At 42.2% G+C, this 24,680-nt stretch overlaps 1 protein-coding gene across 2 annotated transcripts in view; it reads right to left on the bottom strand.

Moving 5' to 3' along the window:
• Ppp1r13b (protein phosphatase 1 regulatory subunit 13B) overlaps window positions 1-22,317 on the bottom strand; it is an 82,278-nt gene extending 59,961 nt beyond the window's left edge. Inside the window, exon 1 of one of the 2 annotated variants that reach the window (XM_076849549.2) lies at window positions 22,064-22,317. In XM_076849549.2, coding sequence (XP_076705664.1) covers window positions 22,064-22,072 — 9 coding nt within the window. In that variant the 5' untranslated portion in view covers window positions 22,073-22,317. Of the gene's footprint in view, window positions 1-8,490; window positions 8,507-22,063 lie in introns of those variants that run through there. The other variant, XM_076849550.2, reaches the window with a different exon arrangement.
• Between the last annotated feature and the right edge of the window lie 2,363 nt (window positions 22,318-24,680).

Genomic DNA, 24,680 nt, shown 5'->3' with positions numbered 1-24,680 from the left:
AAACTCTTAAAACTCAGAAACACTCTAAGCCAATTTTTGAAATGGGAATGATCCAAACAGACATATAACCAAAGATGACACACAGCAAATATGCATATGTAAAGATGCCCAATATCACAGGCCACCAGGAACTACTATCAGAACAAAGAGACACCATGCTCACTATTAGAAGGGCCAAAGTCCTCAACACTGCCACGCCAAAGGTGAGAGTAGCGCGGAGCAAAAGGACACATGGGCATGGATATAAACTGCCATGGCCACTTTGGAAGACAGTTTGATGGTTTCTTGCAAAACAAAAAGGACTTTTACCATGTGATCCAGCAATAGTGCTCCCTAGTGTTTGCCCAAAGAAGCTGAAAACTTATGTCTACACAAAAACCTGCACACTAGGGTTGGGCTGGCTGTAGCTCAGTGGTAGAGCGCTTGCCTAGCATGATGACATACTGGGTTCGATTCTCAGCATCATAGATAGATAGATAGATAGATAGATAGATAGATGGATAGATAGATGTCTGTCAACAACTAAAAAAATTTTTTAAAACATTCTGCACACTAATGTTTATAACAGCTTCATTCATAACTGCCAAAACACGGAAGCAGCCAAGATATCTTCCAGTAGGTGCATAACAAACTGGGACATGCAGACAACAGGATAATATTCAGCAGTAAAAAAAGAAATGAACTGTCAAACCACAAAAGACACAAGGACCCTTAAATATATATTGCTAAGTTGAAAGGAACCAAGTTGAAAAAGTACTGTAGGATTCCAACTATAAGACTCTAGAAAAGCAAAACTATGGAGGCAGTAAAAGGATCATTGGCTTCCAGGGTTAGGAGAGAGGGACAGCAGCACAGGTAGACCTTAAGAGACTGTTAGGGCAGTGATACTATTCTGTATGACACTACAATGGCAACTACATCTCCTCACACATCTGTCAAAATCCACAGAATTCTACAACACCAAAAGTGAACCATGGTATGAGCTATAGACTTCAGTCAACAAAAATGTATCAATATTGGTCCATCAACTATAATAACTATCTCACACTAATTCAACATTAGTAATAGGGGGCTGGGGTTGTGGCTCAAGGGTAGAGCGCTTGCCTCACATATGCGAGGCACTGGGTTCGAGCCTTAGCACCACATAAAAATAAAATAAATAAAATAAAGGTATTGTGTCCAACTAATATATATATATATATATATATAATATATATATACACACACACACACACACACACACACACACACACACACATATACATATATAATAGGGAAAGCTGTGGGAAGAGGCAGTAGTTGGAAAACTGTACTTTCTATCCCATTTTTCTGTATGTAGCTGGGGGGAGGAGTGTAAGTACAGAGTCACCTTGCCAAACGTGTTTCTTAGTGGGGGTCATGGTCCAACACGTTTGAAAAAAAAAAACACGAAGTTCTCACGAAACCTGATAAAACTTTCACAAAAACAAAACACTAATGAAAAGTCACTGGATTTTTAAAAAGTCCATTCCCATCACTATTTTTTGGTGCTCACTTTTGGGCACTGAGGTATATGTACCTTACATATTCTCAATTTCCATACCAACTTTGTGAGATAAGGTATTACTGTTCATTTTATAGATCAGGGAAACAGGCTTGGAAAGTCTAAATAACTTGTCCAAGGTCAGCCACTGAGCAATACATACCAGAGCCAGGATATAACCCAGTCTATATGACTCCGAAGCTTAGGCTCTGAACTACTACTCTAAACTGCTTCAAAATAAAATAAGAGCCAGATGTTCTGGTACATGCTTATAATCCCAGTTACTGGGGATGTTGAGGCAGAAGATCAAAGTTTGAGGCCAGCCTGGGCAACTTACCCAAGTCCTGTCTTAAAATAATAAGAGCTGGGATGTAGCTCAGTGGTAGAGCACTTATTTAGCAACAGGCAAGGCCCTGAGTTCAATCACCAGAACCACAAAAAGAAGAAGTTAATTTAATAAAAGGTTGGGGGTATAGTTCAAAGCACATGCCTGGTATGTCTGTGTTCAATCCCCAGCACTATAAGAAAAGGAAAAAAGTTTCAACAAATGCCTTCCAAATATACTCCCCCATTATTTAATAACTTCTGTACTAATCAAGTTTTACCTAGTGTTTACATGTAAAAATATCAAATACAAGGTGAGAACTTTTTAAATATAATCATTACAAGGGGACCAGAACAAAGAATCATGGCATTTTTTCTAATTAATCAACTACAAAATTATCTAAAACTACATTAATACTCTAATCAAATCTTCTTGATTTTTCCAAAAATTTATATCAGGTACATCAACAATTCTCAGAATAAGAATTCCTCTTTCTTCCACTGCTTTGTAAAATATAATTCTGTTCTGAGGAGGAAGGAGATTTGAGATGGGGCTTTGCTATGTTGCCCATTCTGTTTCAAACTCTTTGACTCAGTAATCCTCACCCAACTAGCTGAAACTACAAATGTGCACAACCAAGCCCAGCCCTATATGTATTTTTTAAATATATGTAAATATCCACTCCTGCTTATATACCCAAGAGTTAAAAACATGTTCACACAAAATCTTGTACACAAATTTTTACAGTAACATTATTCGTAATAGCCATTCAATCCAAACTGCTGAATGGCTGAACAAAATGTGGTATATCCGTAACAATGGAATATTACTTGCCCATAAAATGAAAGGAGGGCTGGGGTTATAGCTCAGCGGTAGAGTGCTCACCTTGAATGCGTGAGACCCTGGGTTCGATCCTCAGCACCACATAAAAATAAACAAACAAAATAAAGATATTTTAAAAAGAAAAAAAAAAAGGAAATGGGGCTGGGATTGTGGCTTAGTGGTAGAACACTTGCCTGGCACATGTGAGGCATTGGGTTCAATCCTCAGCACCACATAAAAATGAGTAAATAAAAATAAAGGTATTGTGTCCATTTACAACTAAAATTTTTTTTAAAAAAGTAAGAAAATGAAAGTTGCAACACAGATGAACCTTGGAAACATTATACCAAATGGAAGAAGTCAGGCACAAAAATACTGTGCAGAACAGGAAGCTTAGTGGTTATCAAGAGCTGGAGGGGATGAGAGAGAGGGAGTGAAAGCCTATGGGACAGGATTTCTTTCTGGGGTGATAATAATACTTTACAATTAGATAGTGGTAATGGTTATACAACTCTGTGAATATACAAAAAACACCAAATTGTACACTTTGAAAAGGGGTTAAATTTATGACATATAAATTACGTATCTAGCTATGCCAGTTATTCAACTATATAATCAGTATTTTTTCCTCACTGAAGACAACTTTAAATAAAACATTGCATTATTTCCTTCTGTACAACTGTCAATGTTTACTTCTCTAGTAGTAAACATTGACAGTTGTACAAATCCCATTTTTTCATGATGCAAATGCCACAAATTCACTAATAATCCTTTTGTCAGCAAGAAAATGGGGCTTAAAACAAATTAGCAAAATAATATCCTCAAAGAGCACTTTTATATAATCATGTGTACAGATACACCAAAATCAGAATACAATTTCTAAGAGAAAAGTAAATCCAGCAGCCCCTTGTCTTTTTATAAATGTCTCTATCCACTTTCTCTTTCAGATGGTAGTAAGCTTTTAAAAGTGATGATGCTACTTTGAATTTGCTCATAGAGCTTCAAGCTACTGTTCTCAAAATGTTTCTCATCTTTAGAAAACTAAGCAAAAGTGAAATGTGGAAAACAAAGGGCCAATGCCTGGAGATTCTCTATGCCATTTACAAAGAGAAAATACTTACACGGATGTCCCTAGGCCTTGTGGAATCTCTACTCAGGCACCAGTGACAGGAGCCATGATAAGGCGCCTAATGGAACAAGACAGATCCCCACTGTTACAGCAGAGCAACCTGGGGGGTTAAGTCACACCAAATGAGGTGGGTTCCAGGAGAGAAAGGGCTCAGAGTCTGCACTGTTCAAAAACTGCAAGCAGGACCTAGAAATCACTATCAAAATGAAGACTATAATTTGCTAATTTCTATATCAAGTATTATATTAAAAAGTCTGTCTAAACTTGCTTTTCAACTTTAAAGTGAGGCCTAAAAGTTTTAAAATAAGTCTCTACAATAAATATTTTATAATCTTTAAAATTATTTGAGTGTTTGGAGTAAGGTATATACAGAACTACAAATTCTATTTTTCTAAATTCTGCTAGAATTGACATATTTTAGGTGCTTAAAGTCAGAATGAAACTTATAAGATACGTAATGTCAAAAGACTTTCACAATCATTAATTTATATAAATAAATAACAGGTCCCCATCCCCTCTTTGTGTGTGTGTGTGTGTGTGTGTGTGTGTGTGGTGCTAGGGATTGAATCCAGGGCTTGTGCATGTGAAACAGATTCCCTTTTATACCCAAACTATATCATTTAATTCTCCCAACAGACCTATGGTTCAGATACTGGGATGATCCCATCCTGAGGACAGAACAGACTGTCCAAGGTCACAAGAACCTAACCCAAGAGCATCTGCTCCAGACTCACATTTCAGCTTCAAGTAGAGTTCAGGAACAAAACATGAACACTGGCTCATGGATACCAACTAGCCTCGTTCTTCATCTTGACAAAACTGCAGAAAATATGCTTTATCCAGAAGTGACCAGATAGAAACACAAAAATCAAACCTGAACTCACTTCATAACATATAATGTACATGTACCCGTGGAAATCAAAACATATGGCAACAAGAGAGTAAAGTGGTAGATATTCATTAAAATCGAAAGATAATGTACTCAGCAGCACAGACTGTTTCCAGGCAAGAAACTTCCTAGGAAGAAAAGAGCTGCATGGTGAGTAACACCTGTTTTCCCAATAACTCACGAGGCTGAGACAAGAGAGCCACAGTTGAGGCTAGCTTCAGCAACTTAACGAGACTCTGTCTCAAAATAGAAATAAAATAAAATAAAAGGATGGGGATGAAGTGCAGTGGTGGAGTGCCCCTGGGTTCAATCTCCAGTAACAACAACAAAAAAAAAAAGAATAAGAAGAAGAGGAGGAAGAGGAGGAGGAGGAGAAAACAAGAAATAAAAACTTCAGTGTCTTCCCCCTTTATACACTCACCTCTTTATAAACATGGTCTGGGTGCTGAGGTTTGGGTCTACTTTGGTACCAAAGGGCCCTTATAAAAACTCATATATAGGACTGGGGTTGTAGCTCAGTAGTTGAGCACTTGCTTAGCATGTGTGAGGCACTGGGTTTGATCCTAAGCACCACATATGCTGGGAGCCATCAGCCAAGTAGGTATGACAATTTCCTTGCCAGCGTACCCCCATGTTTCTTTAGTGGAAGGACTCATGGAAATAGGACATTTTGCAGGACATTGCATGAAAGGTGACCTTGCTCAAGGACCAGGGCGGATCCGTGTTTAGGGTGTCCCTGGTTTAGCATAATAGGAGATTAGGGTGTTCCCCCTTTAGAATAGGGCGTATCCTGCTGCTGAGTTCCTCTTGAGTTCTTAGGGTCAGACAGTATATTTGGGAGACAGAAGCCCAGGAGTAGTGGATTTGGGCAGAGAACGTGGATTTCCCCAGAACGTGTTTGTAGACAGCCGGTGTGAGTTCGGGAATAAAGAATTGCTGTTTGAATCTACAAGCTGTGTGGAGACTCGTGATTTGTGCCCAGCCAGAGACTGCGGCACACATAAAAAAAACAAAATAAAGTTAAAAAAAAACAACAACTCAAGTATAATCTGCAGAATTTTATCACTATTCTTTTTGAAGAGAAAATTACGTATTCCACGACTTAGTAAAATATGAGTTTGAAAATGAGGTTTCATATATCACACAGCCATAATTTCTAATCTTCCACACAAGCTATCTTGTGAATGGTTGAATTTCTGAATGCTAACAGGTGTGATTTTCACAGAGGGAGAATAATGAGAATTTCTCCACACTTATGAGACCATCATACACCACTGATTCAGTCCTCACAACAACATCAACCAGGACAGCCTTCACATGACTCTCCTCCCTCACTGGGACTCAGTTCCCAGGGGTCATTCTTATTTTACTTAGCTTGTCTCCCTTACCACTGCTGGCTCAACTAAGACACAATGAAAAACACTCATCATTCCTCAAGTATTCTGAGTGCCTACCATGTGCTGGAGAAACCAAACGGACAAAGCAGACAAAGTTTCCTGCCCTTTTAGAGTTTTTATTACAGACCGGGGAAAGCCACAAAGCAAATAAAACATACAGTATAGTGGATGATGATACAGACTATGAAGAGGATGCAGGCAAAGACAGCAAGTGCAAAGGCCCTGAGGCACAATGAATGCCTGACAAAACCGGTGAGCCCAGTTTTGCCCAGGGAGAGGAAAAAAGGGAAGGAGGACAGGAGATGAGATAAGCAACCAGTTAGGCTTTTTCCTGGAAGGAAATTAGAAGACCATGGAGGGTTTTAGGTAAGAAGTGGCCTATTTTGACATGAGGATTTTCAGGATCACTTTGGCTGCTCTGCTGAGAACAGACTGAGGGGGAACAAGCACAAATTATGAAGATACCTCAGTAGCTAAGAATTCAGGACAGTGAGAGTCTTAGGAGACTCTGAAGGTAGCTCAGACAAGGCCCACTGATGGCACAGATGTGAACTACAAGAGAAAAGAGCCAGGTCCTAGCCCTACAACCCTGCTGACAAGGTCCCCAGAGCTGCCTATTCCTGCCCCAATCTGAAGGTCTAGTTGTCCAGCTCTCCCTCTGGTATCTTTCTAATGAATCTCTCTTTTCTAAGGTTATAAAATAAGGGCTGGTTTCTGTCACTTGGAACCAAGATGAACTTCATCACAATTATCACTTTATGAAAAGAAACTTCAGGTGAGAAAGGCCCAGTTCTCACCCCAGGCACCTCAGACACTCAGGAAGGTGTTGAGAGGTGGACAGCATGACCGGCTCCAAAGCTGTGCTCGGGGCATTAGGGCAGCTGCCCTGGAGACCTTGATTGGTCCTCTACCTGCCCACAGGTACGGAGCTTAACAACGAGGGGCAGGGCAAGCAGACATCCCACAGCCCCCAGAGCTCCCGGGCAGGCCTGGGAAGCGGGTGCATCCTGTCATGGAGAATGCCCTTCCTTCCTGGCCACCAGGCTCAGGCCTTAGCTCCTCTGCTCAGCAAACACAGGGAAGCCCAGCTCCACCCAGTTTAAGGCTTTGGTTGTTTCTATACAAAGAAGAAAAAATGGGGCAGATAGCATTTGCTTATATGATCATCTTCCTACACATTACAAACAGTTTTCTCTCCTCTATAGTCTCAAAATAGCCCACGTTAGTATTGGCTCAGCACATAAAATGTTCTTGCAAGAATCCATATTTTAACTCAAAACAAAATGTTTTGTCCCCCAAGGTAACATTCATACCAGGCCTATTAAAAGAAAAGCATACACTTTAAACTGAAACTTTGAGACAACTGTTTATAGGTGCCTCAATTCTTTTCAAACTAAAGTTTTTTGGGAAAGAAGTGATAAAAAATACTTTTTGGAATTTTGAGTGATCAGATGAATGGCACTTGCTTCTTAATCCTCTGTAAAGCGCTCAATTCAGTTCAATTCAAAGGGCTATACTGAGAATTTCAAACAAGCTATCAAAAAGATCAGTCATAAAATCTTGAAGCCAGACTAGAACCCAATCCAACACCCTTTCCCCATTTTACAGAGGAGTCAGCTGAAGCACAGAGATACAAGCTGTCAAGATTAATAAACCTCATCAGCAACAGAACCAAGAATGGAAGTACGGTCTCTGGACTCAGCAGAGCAGGCTCCCTACCATGGGTGCTAGCTATGCTTCTTATCACATCAGACAGTCTCTGAAGCCTAGCACAACCTGGCCTGTGATGTTCTCTCAAATCTCATTCCCCCTCCCTTTTTTTTATTTCAGTATCTGACAATAATTTGGGGCACTAAAAAAATAGGGAAAACCCATCAATACTTTATAAATTGTAAAAATGAACAGAAATTAAGTCACCAGAGAACCATAAAACAAAATTAACATAAGAAACATGATCAAATACAAATTACAAAGAAAGGGTAGCCAGTCACAAAAATATCTAAGATATGCACTGAAAATATAAGAGGGTTCCATAAATACCAGAGGGATCCTAGAAAATACAAGCTAAGTGACAATAATTTGTTAAATAAATAAGTCAAAGGCACCTGATTTAGGGGCATAATTGAAGTGACCATATAATTAAGAACCAAATATGCCACTTTTGAGTGAGGAAAAAAAGAGCTAACAGGACAGCTTTCCAGGACAACTGGTCAAACCAAGACTTTCCCTTGTACATCTGGAGGGAGGGCCACCCAATATGAATCATGTCTATGGATATCTGCCTTATTTCACCTATTAAATCCCCCCCCCACACACACACTCCTAAGAGATGAGTATCACAAAGCAACACATATTTAATAAGCCAATACTAAGAAAAAAACCCAAAAACCCACAGAATAAATTTACCTTTTCATGACATTTCATTCCAATTATCTACTTCACCAGCAGATAAAGGCCAACCTTATAAAAAGATTCATCAATTCCTCCTGGAAAAAAAAAAAAACAAAAAAAACTCTCCTTATCTTGCCTTAATTGACAAGAACAAGAAATAGAACCGTTGACAAGAACAAGAAACAGAACCGCTGATGACCTGGGAGCAGATGCAGCAAGCAGCAGCATACCCATCTCACTGATGGAGAATCGGGTTCAAGAAAAGCTGAAGCCCTGGCTCCACACCAGGATCCAACTAGAGATGACTCAACAGTGTGCCTGCAAAAGCACATTGCTACAAGGGTCCCTAGGCCTCTTTTAGGACAGCACAATTTGGCAAGCCACTCTGCCCCTCTTCAAGGAGAGATGGACGGTGATGTTCTCTCAAAAAAGAGCCAGGGGTGGGTGGACAGAGAGGAAGAAAAGGGCAGTGTCCACATGTGCCTGGCACACTCATCCTCTCTGGTCTTGGCTAGCTTCTTCTCAAGAGGCCAGCCAAACTCATGGACTCTGGTCTGCACCTGACAACCAAGATCCTATACCTGGGAAATCAACTGACCTTGGGAATTCAAATCCCGCAGTCTTCCTCCTCAGCTGCCCCCTCTGACAACCGTAGCCCTGTACCAGCACTCATCTGCTGACACCATGCACGAGACCTCGTTCTGAGCACTTTCTATATATGACATCTCTCAGTCCCACCAGAAATCCTGGGAAGTAGGCTTTTGTGTCTTTTAAGTATCTTTATTACTTTTTATGTGACAACACACATTTTTTAAAAGTGTCAACAATAGAGGAAATAAAAAAGAGACAGTCTCCCGTGACCCATACTGCAAAGCTAGTATATATCCTTTCACACCTTCTTCTACACCACAAAATACTTTTCTTCTTTCTTACAAGCCACAGAAGGTAGAATACTTTTTTTTTTAACTAACAATATATTTTGGGCATTTTCTCATGAGCATTTACACAGTTCTACTTTGTCCTTTTATAGGCTATATGTTATTTCTTTATTTAGAGGTAGGACTTATTCCTTTCATTTTACATGTTGCTGAGAAAGGCACAGAGGTGCATGCATGTCTGTAATCAACAATAGGCAATACAGCTAGATCTTGACTCAAAAAAAGGACTGGGGGTGTAGCTAAGTGGTAAAGCACCCCTGGGTGCAATCCCCAACAGAATATAAGTTCCAAGAGGCATATAAGTTGTCTAAGGTCACACAGCTAGTAAGTGGCACAGCCAAGCCTGGAACCAGGATTACCTGATTCCAAAGACCATGTTCTCAAGCACTCCTTCCCTACCAAGTAGCTGCTTTGCATGTTTTCACCAATTAGACTATAAACACCTTGAAGATGTGGAAAATAAATACATAAATATATATTAATAAATATATGCTGTATGCCACATTAAAGGTACTACATTTATCTTCCCTATTGAGCCCTATCTTTCTCAATGCCATCTCAGATAACTGGAGCACAGAGTTGAAAGCACTGATCCCAGCATAGAACCACCTCCCACTCTGCTGGGGCCTGTTGGCCTTCCAGGTTCCCAAGATCATTTGCAACTCAAGACTCAGACCCCTGCTTCAGTAGGAGCTTCTCCAGCAAAGGCTTTCACATGGAGAGCCCTCTGCTCCATTCATATATCCCAAGAAGTAAGCACTTCTAAGAGTCTTAGCAGTCCTCTGCATCCCTCCTCATTTTGGAGAGACACAGGTCATAAACTACTGCTTCATGGCAAACCAATAAGGCTGCAGACCACAAGAAATACAATGAAAATTTCTAAATAAAAGTATGAAGCAATGAAGCTAGATCATGCTAGGTACTACTCACGGGGATGGGTAGCGAGTTTGCATAGATTCAAATGTCTATTTGAGCCTCCAATAACTACAAACCCCCACTTTATACCTTGTCATGCCATCTTGGTATTACTAAAGAATTCTGATTTGTTTTGTTTTTTTAAATATTTTTTTAGTTGTAGATGGACACAATACCTTTATTTTATTTTTATGTGGTGCTGAGGATTGAACCCAGTGCCTTCCACATGCGAGGAAATTCTGGTTTTGATAATTTGTAGCACCATACTTCTTTTAAGTAATGGCCAATACCTCATAAACTTTTAGAAACAGGTTCTTATATTGTGTCATTAACCATAAAGCAATAACAGCTGTCACATGGTAAAACATGCAGGCAAAACACAAAAGTTCACTTTTCCATTAAGTTTAGTCCTAGAATTTAACTACTTTTGACTTTATCATCAAAAGCATGAGCATCTACTATTGCTATTATTAAAAAATCCCATTCTCCCTCTCCACACAAGTATCTAATTACTAGCAACTCTCAAAAAGAGGATTTGATTCTCACTGAATTTAGAGCAAAGAGAGGAGAGATACCAGAAACCCACAGTGCAGAGCACCATGAGATCACACAGAAGGGCTTTCTGTTCCAGACTTCAGGGTCAAGAAAGATTTCCCAAAGGAAGTAACTTGCAGGCTGGTTCAGAAAAGGAGTTAGCCTTGGACGGAACAGGGTTGGGAGGTGAGCAGACATACTGTAGCAGCCAGAAAAAGAGCAAAAAACTGGAGAGCAGGGCCCAACTCGATGGCCCTATTAGGGGGCTATCTTCTGTGGCAAACACTGGACAGTGGAGCAACCACAGGACCCTGTGGCCAGACATCTAGCCTGTTTCACTCTGCGTGGTGATACAGGACCCGCTCACAGCTTCATCCAGTGCTAAACAGTAACCTTTTTACACATTAATTTTACTTTTGCTATGCTTTTCTAGTCTACTTACAAAAAGCAGAAGAAGGCAAAACTCAAAATAATTCAGTGTGCTAGAACATACTGATGGCAAAATTAAGCTAGAACTAAAGTCTCCCTAGACATAGTGAGACTAATAAATTATTTCAGAGAAAAAGAGTAGCTTAATTATAACAGTACTAGCAATTAAATGTTGATTAAAATCACCTCTTCAAAATTGTCCTATTTTTAATTATAATCTTAAATCTTTAATTATAAATTGCACTATTTCTGTTGTTGTCAGGCAGAATCAAATGTTGTGGCAAACAGTTACCCAAAGACATCAATTTGAATGCATTCTCACAAAATGACAATTTAACATTTTTCTTCACCTGTGAAAATTTGCTTTATAAATGCTTATCTGAAATTAATCAGTCTTCAAACCAAGAATAGCTTTGAAATGTACTGAATCTAAACCATTTAACACTCTGGGGAAAAACATATTGGGTTAACACACTATGTCTTGCTGTAAGTCCCTTCCACAATGACAACTCATTTAATCTTCACAAAACTCAATGAGAGAGGAAACTGAAACAAAAGAAAAGTAAGTCATTTACCCAAGAAATAACAAGAATTGGGATTCAAACCCTACACCACCGGCTCCAAAATCTGTACTCCTTGACTATATTGCCTCTTAATAGTTTTACAAACTTAAAAGTAAAGATTAGCAAGTGAGGACTACTATATTAAAGCCCCGGCCATTTATAATCCTCATGGAATTAATTCTTAGGACAAACAGCATTCTCTGCACAGCTGGGGGTTTAACCCCCTTCTCTGAGCCAAACTCTGAAACTGCACTGGCCATCTGATGGCCACTAGCCACATGTGGCTACTGAGAACCTGAAATACAGTCAACTCAAATTGAGATGGAATAGATGTATAAAATGTTCCAGAATATGAGAGACTTAATACAAGAAAAAAAATGCAAAATACACCAATGATAATTTAGTATTAAGTATATGTTGAAATATCTTAGATAAAATAGGTTTAAACATATATGTACATACAGATACATAGTTTTTTTTTTAAGTTATAGTCGGACCTTTATTTATTTATATGTGGTGTTGAGAATCGAACCCAATGCCTCACACATGCTAGGCAAGCAGTCTACCACTGAGCTACAATTCCAGCCTAGTTTATATATATGTTAAAACTAATTTCACCTGTATCTTTTTTTCTTACTTTTCAGTTGTAGGTGAACACAATAGCTTTATTTTATTTTATTTTATGTCGTGTTGAGGATTGAATCCAGTGCCTCACACATACTAGGCAAGTGCTCTACCACTAAGCTACAACCCCAGCCCTCACCTACATCTTTTTACTTTTCTATGTAACTCCTAGAATTTATTTATTTGTTTATTTTGCACTAAGGATTGAACCTAAGGGCACTTTACTGCTGATCTACATTCCTAGCACACACACACCTTTTTGAGAAAAAGATTAAGTTGTTTGGGGCTTCACCAAGTTGCTGAGGCTGGCCTTGAACTTGAGATCCTTCTGCCTCAGCCTTCTGAGTCGCCGGGATTACAGGTGTGTGCCAATGTGCCCAGAAACTCCTAGAAATTTTTGACTTGCATTTGTGGCCAGTTATGATTCCACTGAGTACAGCTCATTTACAATGCACCAAGCAGCTGTCTATGTCACCGATATTATTTACTCCTTTCTGATGACTCAGGCATCACAGAAACTTAAACTACACCCTGTGTGTGATCTGTAATTGTGATGCCTCAGGTGCTGACAGGTCAGGCTCCCCTACCACAGTCTCTGGGCATGCTTGAAGCTGTGTCTCTGTACGATTTCCAGCCCACAGCTACGCTCTCCACCATCCGTCTGCTATAGCTATCGCCCTTCAGCACCCTCACATGTAGCAGCCAGGCAACTAGAACTACATGACATGGAAAAATCAAGGTTCTGTGGAGGTGGAGGAGTCTGCGGCAAGCTCAACTCTGCTTCAGTGCTCAGTTCCTTGACAACTATTTTGTCTGCTGAGAAACCCTGCTCTGCTCTGCCAGCCAGGGGGACTCCTCCACTCCACATGCTAACCCCAGCTACATCTCTAACCCCAGCAATGTAAAACTCAATTTAAACTTTTCAATGGTGTTTTCAATTTGAGAAGATGATGAAAGGTGGAGATGGCTGCTGAACAACATGAATGAACCCAATGCCACTGAACCACACACTTGAATTTAACATTTTATGTTATGTATATTTTGTGAATATTAAAAAAAAAAAAAAACCTCACCAGTTTCACTCTCCTAGGGATCACAACCACACTCTTATGCAAGTCACTTGTGACCCCCAGATTCTGACCTCCACTGATTTTTCTAACATCATCCTTCCCTCAGGCCTCATGCCAGGTACCTTCCCCCTACACTGATACGGCAGTGCTCTGAACATGTCAACCTCTCTACCTGCCAGCCCTTCCCCAGCCTCTCTACCCCCAGCTTCCTCCTCAAACACACTCAATGTCACTTCTGAAACTTTCTCTACTTTTCAAGGTTGTGAACACCATTCTCACCACTGTGCTTTGCTGCACCCGGTACTCTATCACTTTGATCTCTGGCATTTTTTGTTTACATCCCACATGTGAGATCACTGAGAGTTGGGACAGACATAGTGTGTAATTAATGCATCCTAAATGCCTGTTGAGCTCAGTCAGTAAACAAGCACTTACTGAATGCCAACCAGGGGCATGATATCCTCAGCACCAGGACATTGCATTGGGAGAAGAAAACAAAACTGCTTACAAGGGGTAGCCACAGACAACTGTCAGGCAGACATAGCACTATACAGAGAAAAAAAAAAAAATCACTGAGAGGGGAGGGGTGTTTCCTACAAGGTGGCCTGAGAGGAGCCATCTAGGTATTAATCAGAAAAAAAGGGAGGAAGCTTCAGATTTCAGTTCATGGGGAGTGAACACTGGGTGAAGTGCATCATATTCTGCTTCTAGCTGAATCTGAATAACACAAGTACTAGACAGGGAAGGTAAACTCTAATTTCTAAGAAAAGCAAACCATCCCTCTCTGTCCTATCAACTTGATATATTTTGCAATTACACTCATGTTTTCCTCACAAGAAAGGGCCTAAACATGCTCCAAATGCAATAAAGACCTTTTCTGACTGAATGCTGTCTGCCATGAAGCCCTACTGTCAATGAAGAAAATATAAGAGAAGCCAAATTTACCAAATGCTCGTTAGGCAGGTTAACACTCTAAGCACCTGACAACCTCACAACCTTACCAAAGACACTGCCACTAAACCCATTTTAAAGAAGATAAGACAAAAAAGCTAAATAATTTGTCCACAGCCTCACAGAGCTCTAAGTGCAAAGCCAGAAGCAGACACCCGCCTTGGTCTGGGGCTGTGCTGGTGAGCGTATGCTGTGCATATTCTCGTCTGTCTTTCCATCACAAGGCACTTTGCTCCAATTGTTATTTTTCCCCTTATTAATCCTAAAGTTGCCAAATTTACTTCATCTTTCTTTACATTTTAATGAAACTTTACTTTTTACTTCTAGTTCTATCCCAAAAATCTCTGTCTATACTTTGGCCACTTGTGATGTGAACGATTGTTTACCAATATTATTTTCAAGGTTGTCATTAGATAAAAATGTAAATATGCAATAGAGCAAAAGGAAGAATACAAATTACCCTGCAGACACAAATTACACCTCTATAAAAAAGTACACAGGAAACTCTGCCAGGTTCTTGCAGCACCAAGATGGAAGAGCCTGTCAAGCCACTTCCTGGGAAGCCTGCTGGGTCAGTGGGTCTGGGAGTTGGCTGACCAGGCAAACTAGTCCAAGGTGATGTTGTGTGGTGTGCTGCAGATGCCCAGACAGTAACCTATCATGCCCAAAACACAAATAAATCCACTTAGTGTAAGGCAAAGATTTTTTAAAACTTGGTATATTTTTTAAACTTGATATATATTTAAGAGCAATACTTTTCTGGGTATAGCCAGTATCTCAAGCTCCCACACAGCCAAAACAAAGCTCATTCTTCCCACAGCTCTTTAAACCTATTCCTTCTCAATTATTCTCTAACTTAAAGGAAAGACAAGCCTAGACACTGAAGCAATAAACCTGTTATCCTCGGCTCCAGCCCCTCTACTTCCTTCCTTCCTCTCTCCCACACACACTCACAGGCACTCATGTTCACTCCAACAGACCTATCAACTGGAACTTCCACTTCCCCTCAGATCCTCAAGTCAGGCCTGTACCAACTGGTCTCCCAACTGCTCTTCCCTGTTTCTTTTAATCTCCCTTTCTCCACAGACCCTCTATCCTCCACTGGCTCCAGAATTACCTTCCTTCCGTACAAATTTGAAGCACTTCATTTTCTAAAATCACTGGTGGTTTATTATCACTCACAGGACAAATTCCAAATCCTGTTATAGTAGGCATGCACACACATACCCACACACCCCTTTACAACAGGGCCAATTCTACTTTGCATGTCATTTCTCCCTTCATTCAAATATTTACTGAGCACCAACTATGTGCCAGTAATTAGGTTGGGTGAAGGGGGTAGAATGATGAATAAAAAGACAGAACTCCTGTTCTCATGACATTTATAGGCAAGAAAAGAAAAAGAAATTTATCAGTCACACACACAAATGTTTAAGATTACAACTACAACTACAGGCTGAACATCCCTAGCCCAAAAGTCTGAAATGCAAAATGCTCCAAAACCCAAAACTTGAGCATTCACACAAGGTCACAAGTGAAAAATTCCACTTGATTCATGTGATGGGAGTAGTCAAAATGCAGTACGTTGCAAATATTGTACAGAACTATCTCCAGGGTATGTTTATTAGGTATATATGAAATAATAAATGAATTCTACATTTAGATTTGAGAACCACCACCAAAATATCTTCTCTCCGCCTCTCTCTCTATATATGCAAATATTCTAAAATCAAAAATAGTCTGAAATCATACTTTCAAATGTCACTTTTGGTCACAAGCAATTCAGATGAGGGAGAGGGTTAGGTTATGAGGGATAGGGTTATTGCAAAGATATACCAGGGAAAATATTCTCAAGTTAAATAGTGGCAATAGTTGTACAACCTTGTATAAACACTAAAACCACTAAACTCGTACATGTTAAAAGGTGAATTTGGGGCTGGGACATAGCTCAGTAGTAGAGCACTTGCCCTAGTGTGTGTGAGGCCTAAGTTCCACCCCCAGCACCACCAAAAAAAGATGAATTTCTATCATATGTAAATTATTTTCCCTCTCACCTTGCCACTGGGTCTTTGCATCTGCCTGAGCTATGATGATGATGACAATCACAACATATGGTACAAATCATTATTGCCCAAACTTCAGTTAAACTTTTCTCTAAGCATACCAACAATGCCACCAACAAGATCCTGCTCTGAACTGCACACTAATATTTCAAATGCCACATTAATTTTAATGAAACCTGCCTCATCTTTCCAGGCCTTTTACTGTTCTGCATAATATCACCATGCAAAGGTTTATATTTTCTAAAATAAGCACCAGCAGCTGTTGCTTTCCAGTTAGTATGAACAACAATTGTAAAGCCATCTTTGCAGTAAAATAAAGCAAAGCTATTAAGCCAAGAAAGTGTTGCAATAGACTCAGTTTAGCCCTAGAGCCACTGTTTGTGAAATAACTATGGCAACAGCACTTCAAGGCCCCCAAATCCCACCACACTTTAGCTGAGAAACTATTCCCCAGCTGGGCAAACACACACAAAGATGCACACTGACAATCCCTTATATAAGTTCAACACAATGACCTGATGGTTTCTGAGTTCTTATCATGCTAAAAATCCTGTTAATCACTTATACTGTCATGGAGTGTTCAAAGCATGATGCTAAAAAAGGAAAGAAGACTCATTTAAATGTAAACACAAGATGAAGAAAGCTATCAACTTCTGGGGTTCACCCTGGGATTCTTTTAAATATTAAGCTCCATTTAACACAAATAAAGGGAAAACTTCTAGCAAATTCAATATACCAGCATCTCTAGCAATGTAACCACAGCTGACTCTCCCAGTGACTAGTACAAAGCCTAGGAGCAAGGCATCTGAATCAGACTGCTTGTTTTCCAATCTTGTCTTGCCATTCACTAGCAGGAGATAATGGTCAAGCTTCTTTACCTTTTCAGCATCAGCTCTCCATGCAGAGGCATCACAACAAAGTCTATGACCACAGTACCTTAGCACACAAGGACAAATGCCATTTACTAAGCACTCATTGCTACCAAACGGAACTGTAACAAGTAGCTACAAAATTTTTTCGTTGAGAAAAAAAGAAAAAATAAATTAAAAAAAAAATTGATTGAACTATAGTTTTATGGAGAGTTATCCATTTAGATATTTTAAGTTGAGAAGCACTGTAATAAAGGCTTTTTTAACCCATCTTTGAATCATTGAGACCTTGCTTCATTTTAGAAATCTCTGGGTATTCCAAGGTCAGAAACAGATTATCTTAAATGGTAATATATATAATTTTTATTTTAAAGAAATCAGATTTTTGGTATGTATGAAGTACTAGGGATCAAATCCAGGGCCTCATGCACACTAGGCAAGCATTCTATCACTGAGCTACATCCATAACCCCCCTCCCCCAAAAACTGGAAATTGAAAAAAAAAAAAAAAAAATCTTGTCCAGTCTTCAGTGTCTGTCTACTTAATTAAGTTGATAAGTCAAGTTCATCAAGTGGCTGAATTATTAATTAACAGTAATAGCCAACATTTCTTGAGTTCTTACTATCTGCCCTACCATACAAAAATCCTTAGGCAGTGGGTTTACCAAAAGACTGCCAAAACAAGAATCAGGTAGCCTCAGCTTGTATGAAGCCAATATGAATGTTGGAGTTTCATGAAAATATCCACTATAAATCAACCAGCCCAGCCACAGACACTTGGAAATCGCCAGGTCCACCTCTTTTGCAGATGAGAAACTGAGGCCCAAAGAGATAAAATCCAAAGGTTACCAACAAGTCTCGCTAATTCCCATTCGGTGTTGTCAACTATACGACAGATGGTTTAAAAAGAGAAAGGCTCAGTATGTAGAACATGTCAAAATACGTTCTACTGTCATGATGTATGTCTAAAAAGAACAAATAAAAAAGAAAATTCAGGGGAGGGAGAGGGAGAGGGAGAAAGGGGGGGGGGAGAGAGAGAGAGACCTACACCTCAAAATGTTTCTACATTGTTGGGGGAAAAAATCCATTCATTTATCTGGGTGCAGTGGTGCATTCTTATAATCCCAGCCACTCAAGAAGGTTGAGACAGAAGGATCGCAAGCACAAGGCCAACTGGCAACTTAGGAAAACCCGTCTCCAAATCAAAAAAAAAAAAGGCTAGGGGTATAGCTCAGTGGTAAAGCACCCCAGGGTTTAATCCACAGCACCACCAAAAAAGGAAAGATCATTCATTTAAATACCTGAAATAAGTACTTCCTTAGTATTAAGTATTTAGAAAGTTAAATATCAATCACAAATGAATGTTATCTATACCCCCCCCCCCCCCAGTAAAAAAGCTGAAAGGGCTCCTAGGACAGAAGTGAGTGGAACCAGGAAGTCACATGGCATGGTGTGTCTGTCCACCAGAATCCTTCGCTTGGGAATAAAACACTTCAGAGATACTGGACTTCCCCCATTCAAATCAACTCCTTTGGAAAGGAGTAAAGTATCCTTAGACCCATCCTACCAACAACCCTACCTCCTCATGAAGTTTTACCAGCTTCTGAACATCTTTCAAAAAGAATGATGCTGAATCTAGGAAGTTTTCATCCTTTCCAACTTTATGTAAAAGTTTTTTGAGTTTTTTTGGTGGTACTAGGTATTGTACCCCATGATGCTAGGTAGCACTCTATATCCCCAGACCTTTTTATTTTGTTTAGAGAGTCTCATTAAATTGTCCAGGCTGCCCTCAAACTTGCAATCCTTCTGCTTCAGCTTCCTGAGAAGCTGGGATTACCAGTGTGCCACCAAGACTGGCTAAGTAAACATTTTTATGTTTACTTAGTAGTCCCCTGTAGTCCCCTGACAGGAAAGGGGACTACAGATAGCAGAATGCAATACTATTTTCATAAAGGAAAATTCCAAAATATAATTTTGCTTAAAAGAAGACAGGGAACTTTGTATAACAAGCAAATAAACTTTTACGAAGACTTTATTGTGGCAGACGAGAACTTAGCCAGATATATTCATTTATTTCCAGTAGCTGAGACTGGGTGCTGCACTGAACTAACTGATCAACTAAAAGTTAACACAGATATTACAAATGAATTACCAATTTTCATATAAAATATATTCTAAATCTATAACCCAATATGGTAGCCACCAACTACCTATTGAGCACTTAAGATGTGCCAGTCTGAATGGAAATAAGATGTAAATATAAAATTTCACTGGAGTTCGCACAAGCTTTCAAAGACTTAGTTAAAAAAAAAAAAAGTGAAATAGCACATTAGTGATTTTTTCATATCAGTTACATGTTAAAATAATAAGTTTGGATATACTGAGTTAATAAAGACACAAAGATTCATATCTTAATCTTTTACTTTAATGTAATTACTAAAAATTTTAATTGAATTGTTAGCTTGCATTACATTTCTATCAAACAGAGCTGCTTTATACAAACCACAAAATATGACCCAATTTTCCTTTTATGATTCATCATAATGATGAATACCAAATATATAATAAAGCAAGAAAAATCTTATTTACACTTTGGATACATTCTTTAAGATATTCTCAAGTAAGAATGGCATGTTCTTGAAACTTCTATTAAATTTACAACCATCTATACCTATGTTAATAAAGGAAAGATTCAATCCTACAAGTAGTATTTTTAGGGATCAAGAAGGAAATACAAAAGTAAAAGCCTCAAAGCGGGATTAAGAGAAATAGCATCTGTTTTGAAAAGGCATTTTAAAACAAAAGCAGTGCTTTTAATAGCTGATAATAGACATTTTTTAAAAAATGCTATTTGATTATTTTGAATAGTGGGATGAAATTTTCCAATTGCCAGCTAAACAAACTTGTTAGAAAGGAAACCTGTTAAAGTAGACTGGAAACTGATCATGTTGAAGAGAGGGATAATGCCTGAATGTACCATATGGAAAATACAAGTCAAGCTTCTTGTCAGGGCATTACTAAGTAAACACTACACTTCGAAGAAACCAGCCAAACTTTTGATATCCTTCAATATTACTATAGCAATGCATCAATCAACTATTATAGGATCTAACTAAAACTGCTTTTCAAAATTCCAAAACACCACAATGTTTTTTCAAAATCTAGCCAGCAAGAATTACAGAGGGCATAATTTCCAAATGCCTGGTCTCTAGAGGCTGAAATTAGAAATTCAAAATTCAAAGCCATATTTGCATGGCATTCTGCTTTACAAACACTTTTGGACACATCAACCTATCTGATCCTTAAGCTAGCCCTTACATATTGGTGTGCTTTTATTTCTACTTTAGAGGTAATCCCAAGTTCAGAGACTTTGACTTATTCAAGGTCACACAGCTAAAAAGTAGCAGAACCAGCATTTGACCCCAGATCTTCTGATGCTAGTTGATTCCCTTTCTAAAACAATCATTCATTTAAAACCATGTTTTGAATCCCAACAAGCTTAATATCAAAGAAGGATCAAAGGAGGATCGACTAGGTCAAACCTTAAGACTTTGAAAAACACCAGGCATTTTAATCAATTCAAAAAAGGGAAAAGAAATTACTAAGAGTCAGGCAATGACTTGAAAGATCAGGTGGGAAAATATACAATCTAAATGTCCTTGGGTGAAGAACAATAGTATTCTAGTAGAAAATGTACCTTCCCCTGAAATGTGATTTTTCAATGTAATAGCTGTAGATTTAAAAAAAAAAATTGTATTGTTACTTTACTTTATATGGTTTGAGAATTTTACTTAATTTATAGGCACTCCAAACCCCAATACATACTGGGTACAACCGGTCCCATAATTTTTCATAAGTCATGATGCTTACTTAACAAAAAGCAAATTGTAAAAATGAGAATTCAGTGACCACTACTATTTAGATCGCAGGTAAAGGAAAAGGCTGGGTAGGAGGATGGCAACTCCAATGGCCAGCATCTTTCTCGCCGAAGGCATCCCAGAGAGCTGGACAAAGGCACTAGCAGCACCAAGGACCCTGCTCAACCTTCAGGACACAGGGCCAGCACACCAGTTTGAGCACAACGTGCCCATGGGGAAGACCGGGGAAAGGGGACTCCTAAGATGGCTCTCCGATTCCGTACACTAAGCGCATTCCTCATTACAACCGAATTCCAAAATCCGGGAAGGGAATTGTAGATTCCAAGCGCCGAGCAGCACCCGGGGTGCCCACGCTGGGATGCCCACGCTGCCGGCTCCCGGGCGCCCCGAGGAAATCCAGGTCGGGGTCGCAGATACTCCGCGAGACCCACACCTGATCTGACCGCTCGCCAGGACACATTGGACCCCGCGCTACCTCCGATTTCGTCTCCGCGGCCCCGGAGAGGCCGCCCCGGCCCCGGCCCCGGCGACCAGCCTCCAGCCCCCGGCCGCCGACCCCCGGGACCCCGCCCCCGCCCGGCCCGCTGACAGCCCGGCGCCGCCCCACCTGCCCGCCCTGGGGCCGTAAGGCCGGGCGCGCCAGCCAGGCCACTTCCTTCCCGGCTCGGCCCGCCAGGCGCGGGCCCGCGGGGGCGGGGAGCCGCGGGGGAAGGAGGCGCGGCCGTGGAGGAAGCGCCGTCGCCGCCCGCACCCACCGGCATCATCGCGGCGCGGTCCGCGGCGCCCTCCGCCGCCTGACAGGACGCTGGCGCCGCGCCGCGCCCGCCGCTCTAGCCGCCCTCACAGGCCGCGCGCCCGCCGCGACGTCCTCCAGCTGGGCCGCGGCGAGGCGGCGGCTGCGGGGGGCTGCGGAGCCCTCGTCCGCACTGTCGCGCCGCCCGCGTGCTGCGCAGCCGTCCCGGACCGGCTGCCGCCGCCGCCGCCGCCTCCGCCGAAGCCGGCCGCCTCCCGCCGCCCGCCGGGCTCGCCCAGCAGGCCGCGCAGGCCCCGCCCCGCGCGTCGCCCCCGCGGACCTACGCCGCTCTTGATTGGCCGTCCCTCCACGGGGGCGGGGAGGGGAGGGGCTTCCCCGGCGGCGGCCAGGTGCGAGCGCGCCCGTGCGCGTCCGCGCTCCCGCGGCGGGGGAGGGGCGCGCTGCGGATGCCGGGCTCCCGCCCCTCCTGCGTGAGGGCGGGTGACAGAGGGGCAGTGCTAGGGCTCTGGGAGACCTCGGGCATCCCGGACCAAGGGAATATGGGCCGGAAAGGGAAGGCCAGCCCTAGTCCCGCAGCGACCACAGCAGGCGGGGACTCGAACCGCAGGCCCCCGGGCCGGCGGGTGGGCGGGGCTCATCCCTGCTCTGACCGCAGCCTGACCCCGGGGTGCTAGCGCCCCGCGGGTCTGCAGACGCGAGCCTGGGGGATGGATGCGGAGTGCCCCCGACGGTCCGCGTGACCGGCTCCGCATTGCTCAGGACGAACTCGGGATCCCGCCTGGCGCAGTCGGGCCCAAAACACCTGATCCTGCCGCGCGACTCACGAGGGCCACGCTGGCCTTGCTGGACTCTTGTCGACTCTCAGCGTAGGCCAGCGAACCCCCGCCTAAAATGCCTGTGCCCACCTGTACCAGCATCCTTCGAGGTCCGCCTTCAAAGTCCCAGGGAAAGGTCCAGTCCCCATCTCCAGTGTCCAGGTCTCTCTTTACAGTCCTGCCTCCTGTGTCATCTCGCCATCTGGACCAGGACCCAGAGCATACCCTCAGTAAAGGCTGCCGAAGTGGCAGGCACCCTTTCTGTACGTTCCACATTGTGCCATAACCCTGAACCTTCTCAGGAAGCCAAGTGGCTATGGACTTCCCCCTGCAGCACTTAAACTTCCATGAGCACCCAGAACACAGAGGCCTACGGATAGCCACAAACACCGAAGCTGGAAACCACCTTGGGAAGCGCCCAGCTCCCTGTAGAGAGCAGCCAGTGTTGACCAGGGGCGGTCTGTAGCTTGTCTGGTCCTCTGAGAGGCTGGAGGCTGCTGCCAAGTTAGGGGCAGAGAGGGAGGAGGCCAGGGAGTTACCACCAGCCCCCTTGGTGAGGAGCCAGGCCTGTGCTTGGGAGGCCACGGGGGTTAGTGGTTGAGAGCGTGGACTTTCCAGTTGGACAAATTTGGTTCAGCACCACCTCTGCCACGCCCTTGCTGTGTGATCTTAGGCAAGCCGCATCTTTCTGCATCTCAGGTGTCTCTGCAATATGAGATTGTAGGGATAGTCCTGCTCAGATATGATGCTTGAAAAGCACCTACCACAATCTGCCACACAGGGTAGCTACCCTCTAAATTGAATTCCTATAGTTATGTTTATTATTAGCAAGCCAGGCTTAGAGTACAGATGTTGCTGGAATTTTTAAACTTACACTGGGACATAAATGGCTAGTGACACAACTTTTCTGGGAGCAGTGTTTGGAGATAAGAGGAAGCTCTGGGCAATGAGTGATCCTAGGTTGGATGGCAGAGGCCAAAGCTCCAATTCCAGCTCTGCTTCTTACTCCCTGTGGAGCACCTCAATCTACCAATCTGTAACAGGAGAAGTGTAGATCTCTGATGCCTTCCAGCTCAGACATACTAATGTCCATGAGTTGTGAATGGGTTGGTGCTGGCCCACTAAGCCAAACAAAGGCCAGGCTCTGCTAGGGCATTGCAGAGAAGTGCCACCTGAAGTAAGGTGATCCAAATGAGCCCATTCTCTTAAGATGGAGACCCTTGACCACAAGGGTTCTACTCTTGACTGCAGGACCCCAGAGCACAGATAGTGGCAGCTGCCTGGCCCTCAAACCAAGGTTGGATGGCAGAGACCAAAGCTCCAATTCCAACTTCCAGGATAGCCTACAGGCAGGTGTCCATTCAAGCCAGGCATCCAATGGCTCCTCTTCAGCTAGTCCTCCTCCTGTCCATCCTGCCAGACACAGCAGGCATCAGGCCCCATCAGCTTGAACTCATCTCTCCCTGCTGTAAGCTCCTCCAGCCCCAGTCACCTCCCACATATTCCTGCACTCAACCTTCCTGGAGCACAGACAGAATTTGCACACACGCACACGCACGCGCACACACACACACACACCATAAAACCCTAGGTGTCTCCCTGGCCCAAACCAAAGTTCACAAGAGGCCTGTCAGGAAGCACCTGTAATGGTACAATGCAGGTATTAGGGTTACATAAAATTTCCATATTGTTCAGAGATGCATCTTAGTATATGTGAAAGGTCTGGAATTTGTTTAAAAACAGTTCAGCAGAGGGAAAGAGAGCAAGGCAGTCAGGAATAGCTGAGGCCTAAGTGGCAAATTC

Source organism: Callospermophilus lateralis, chromosome 3, assembly GCF_048772815.1.
Source record: "Callospermophilus lateralis isolate mCalLat2 chromosome 3, mCalLat2.hap1, whole genome shotgun sequence".
NCBI classification, from domain to species: Eukaryota; Metazoa; Chordata; class Mammalia; order Rodentia; family Sciuridae; genus Callospermophilus; species Callospermophilus lateralis.
Note: the sequence above shows the minus strand (reverse complement) of the source record. Positions and strands in the feature narration are given on the sequence as shown.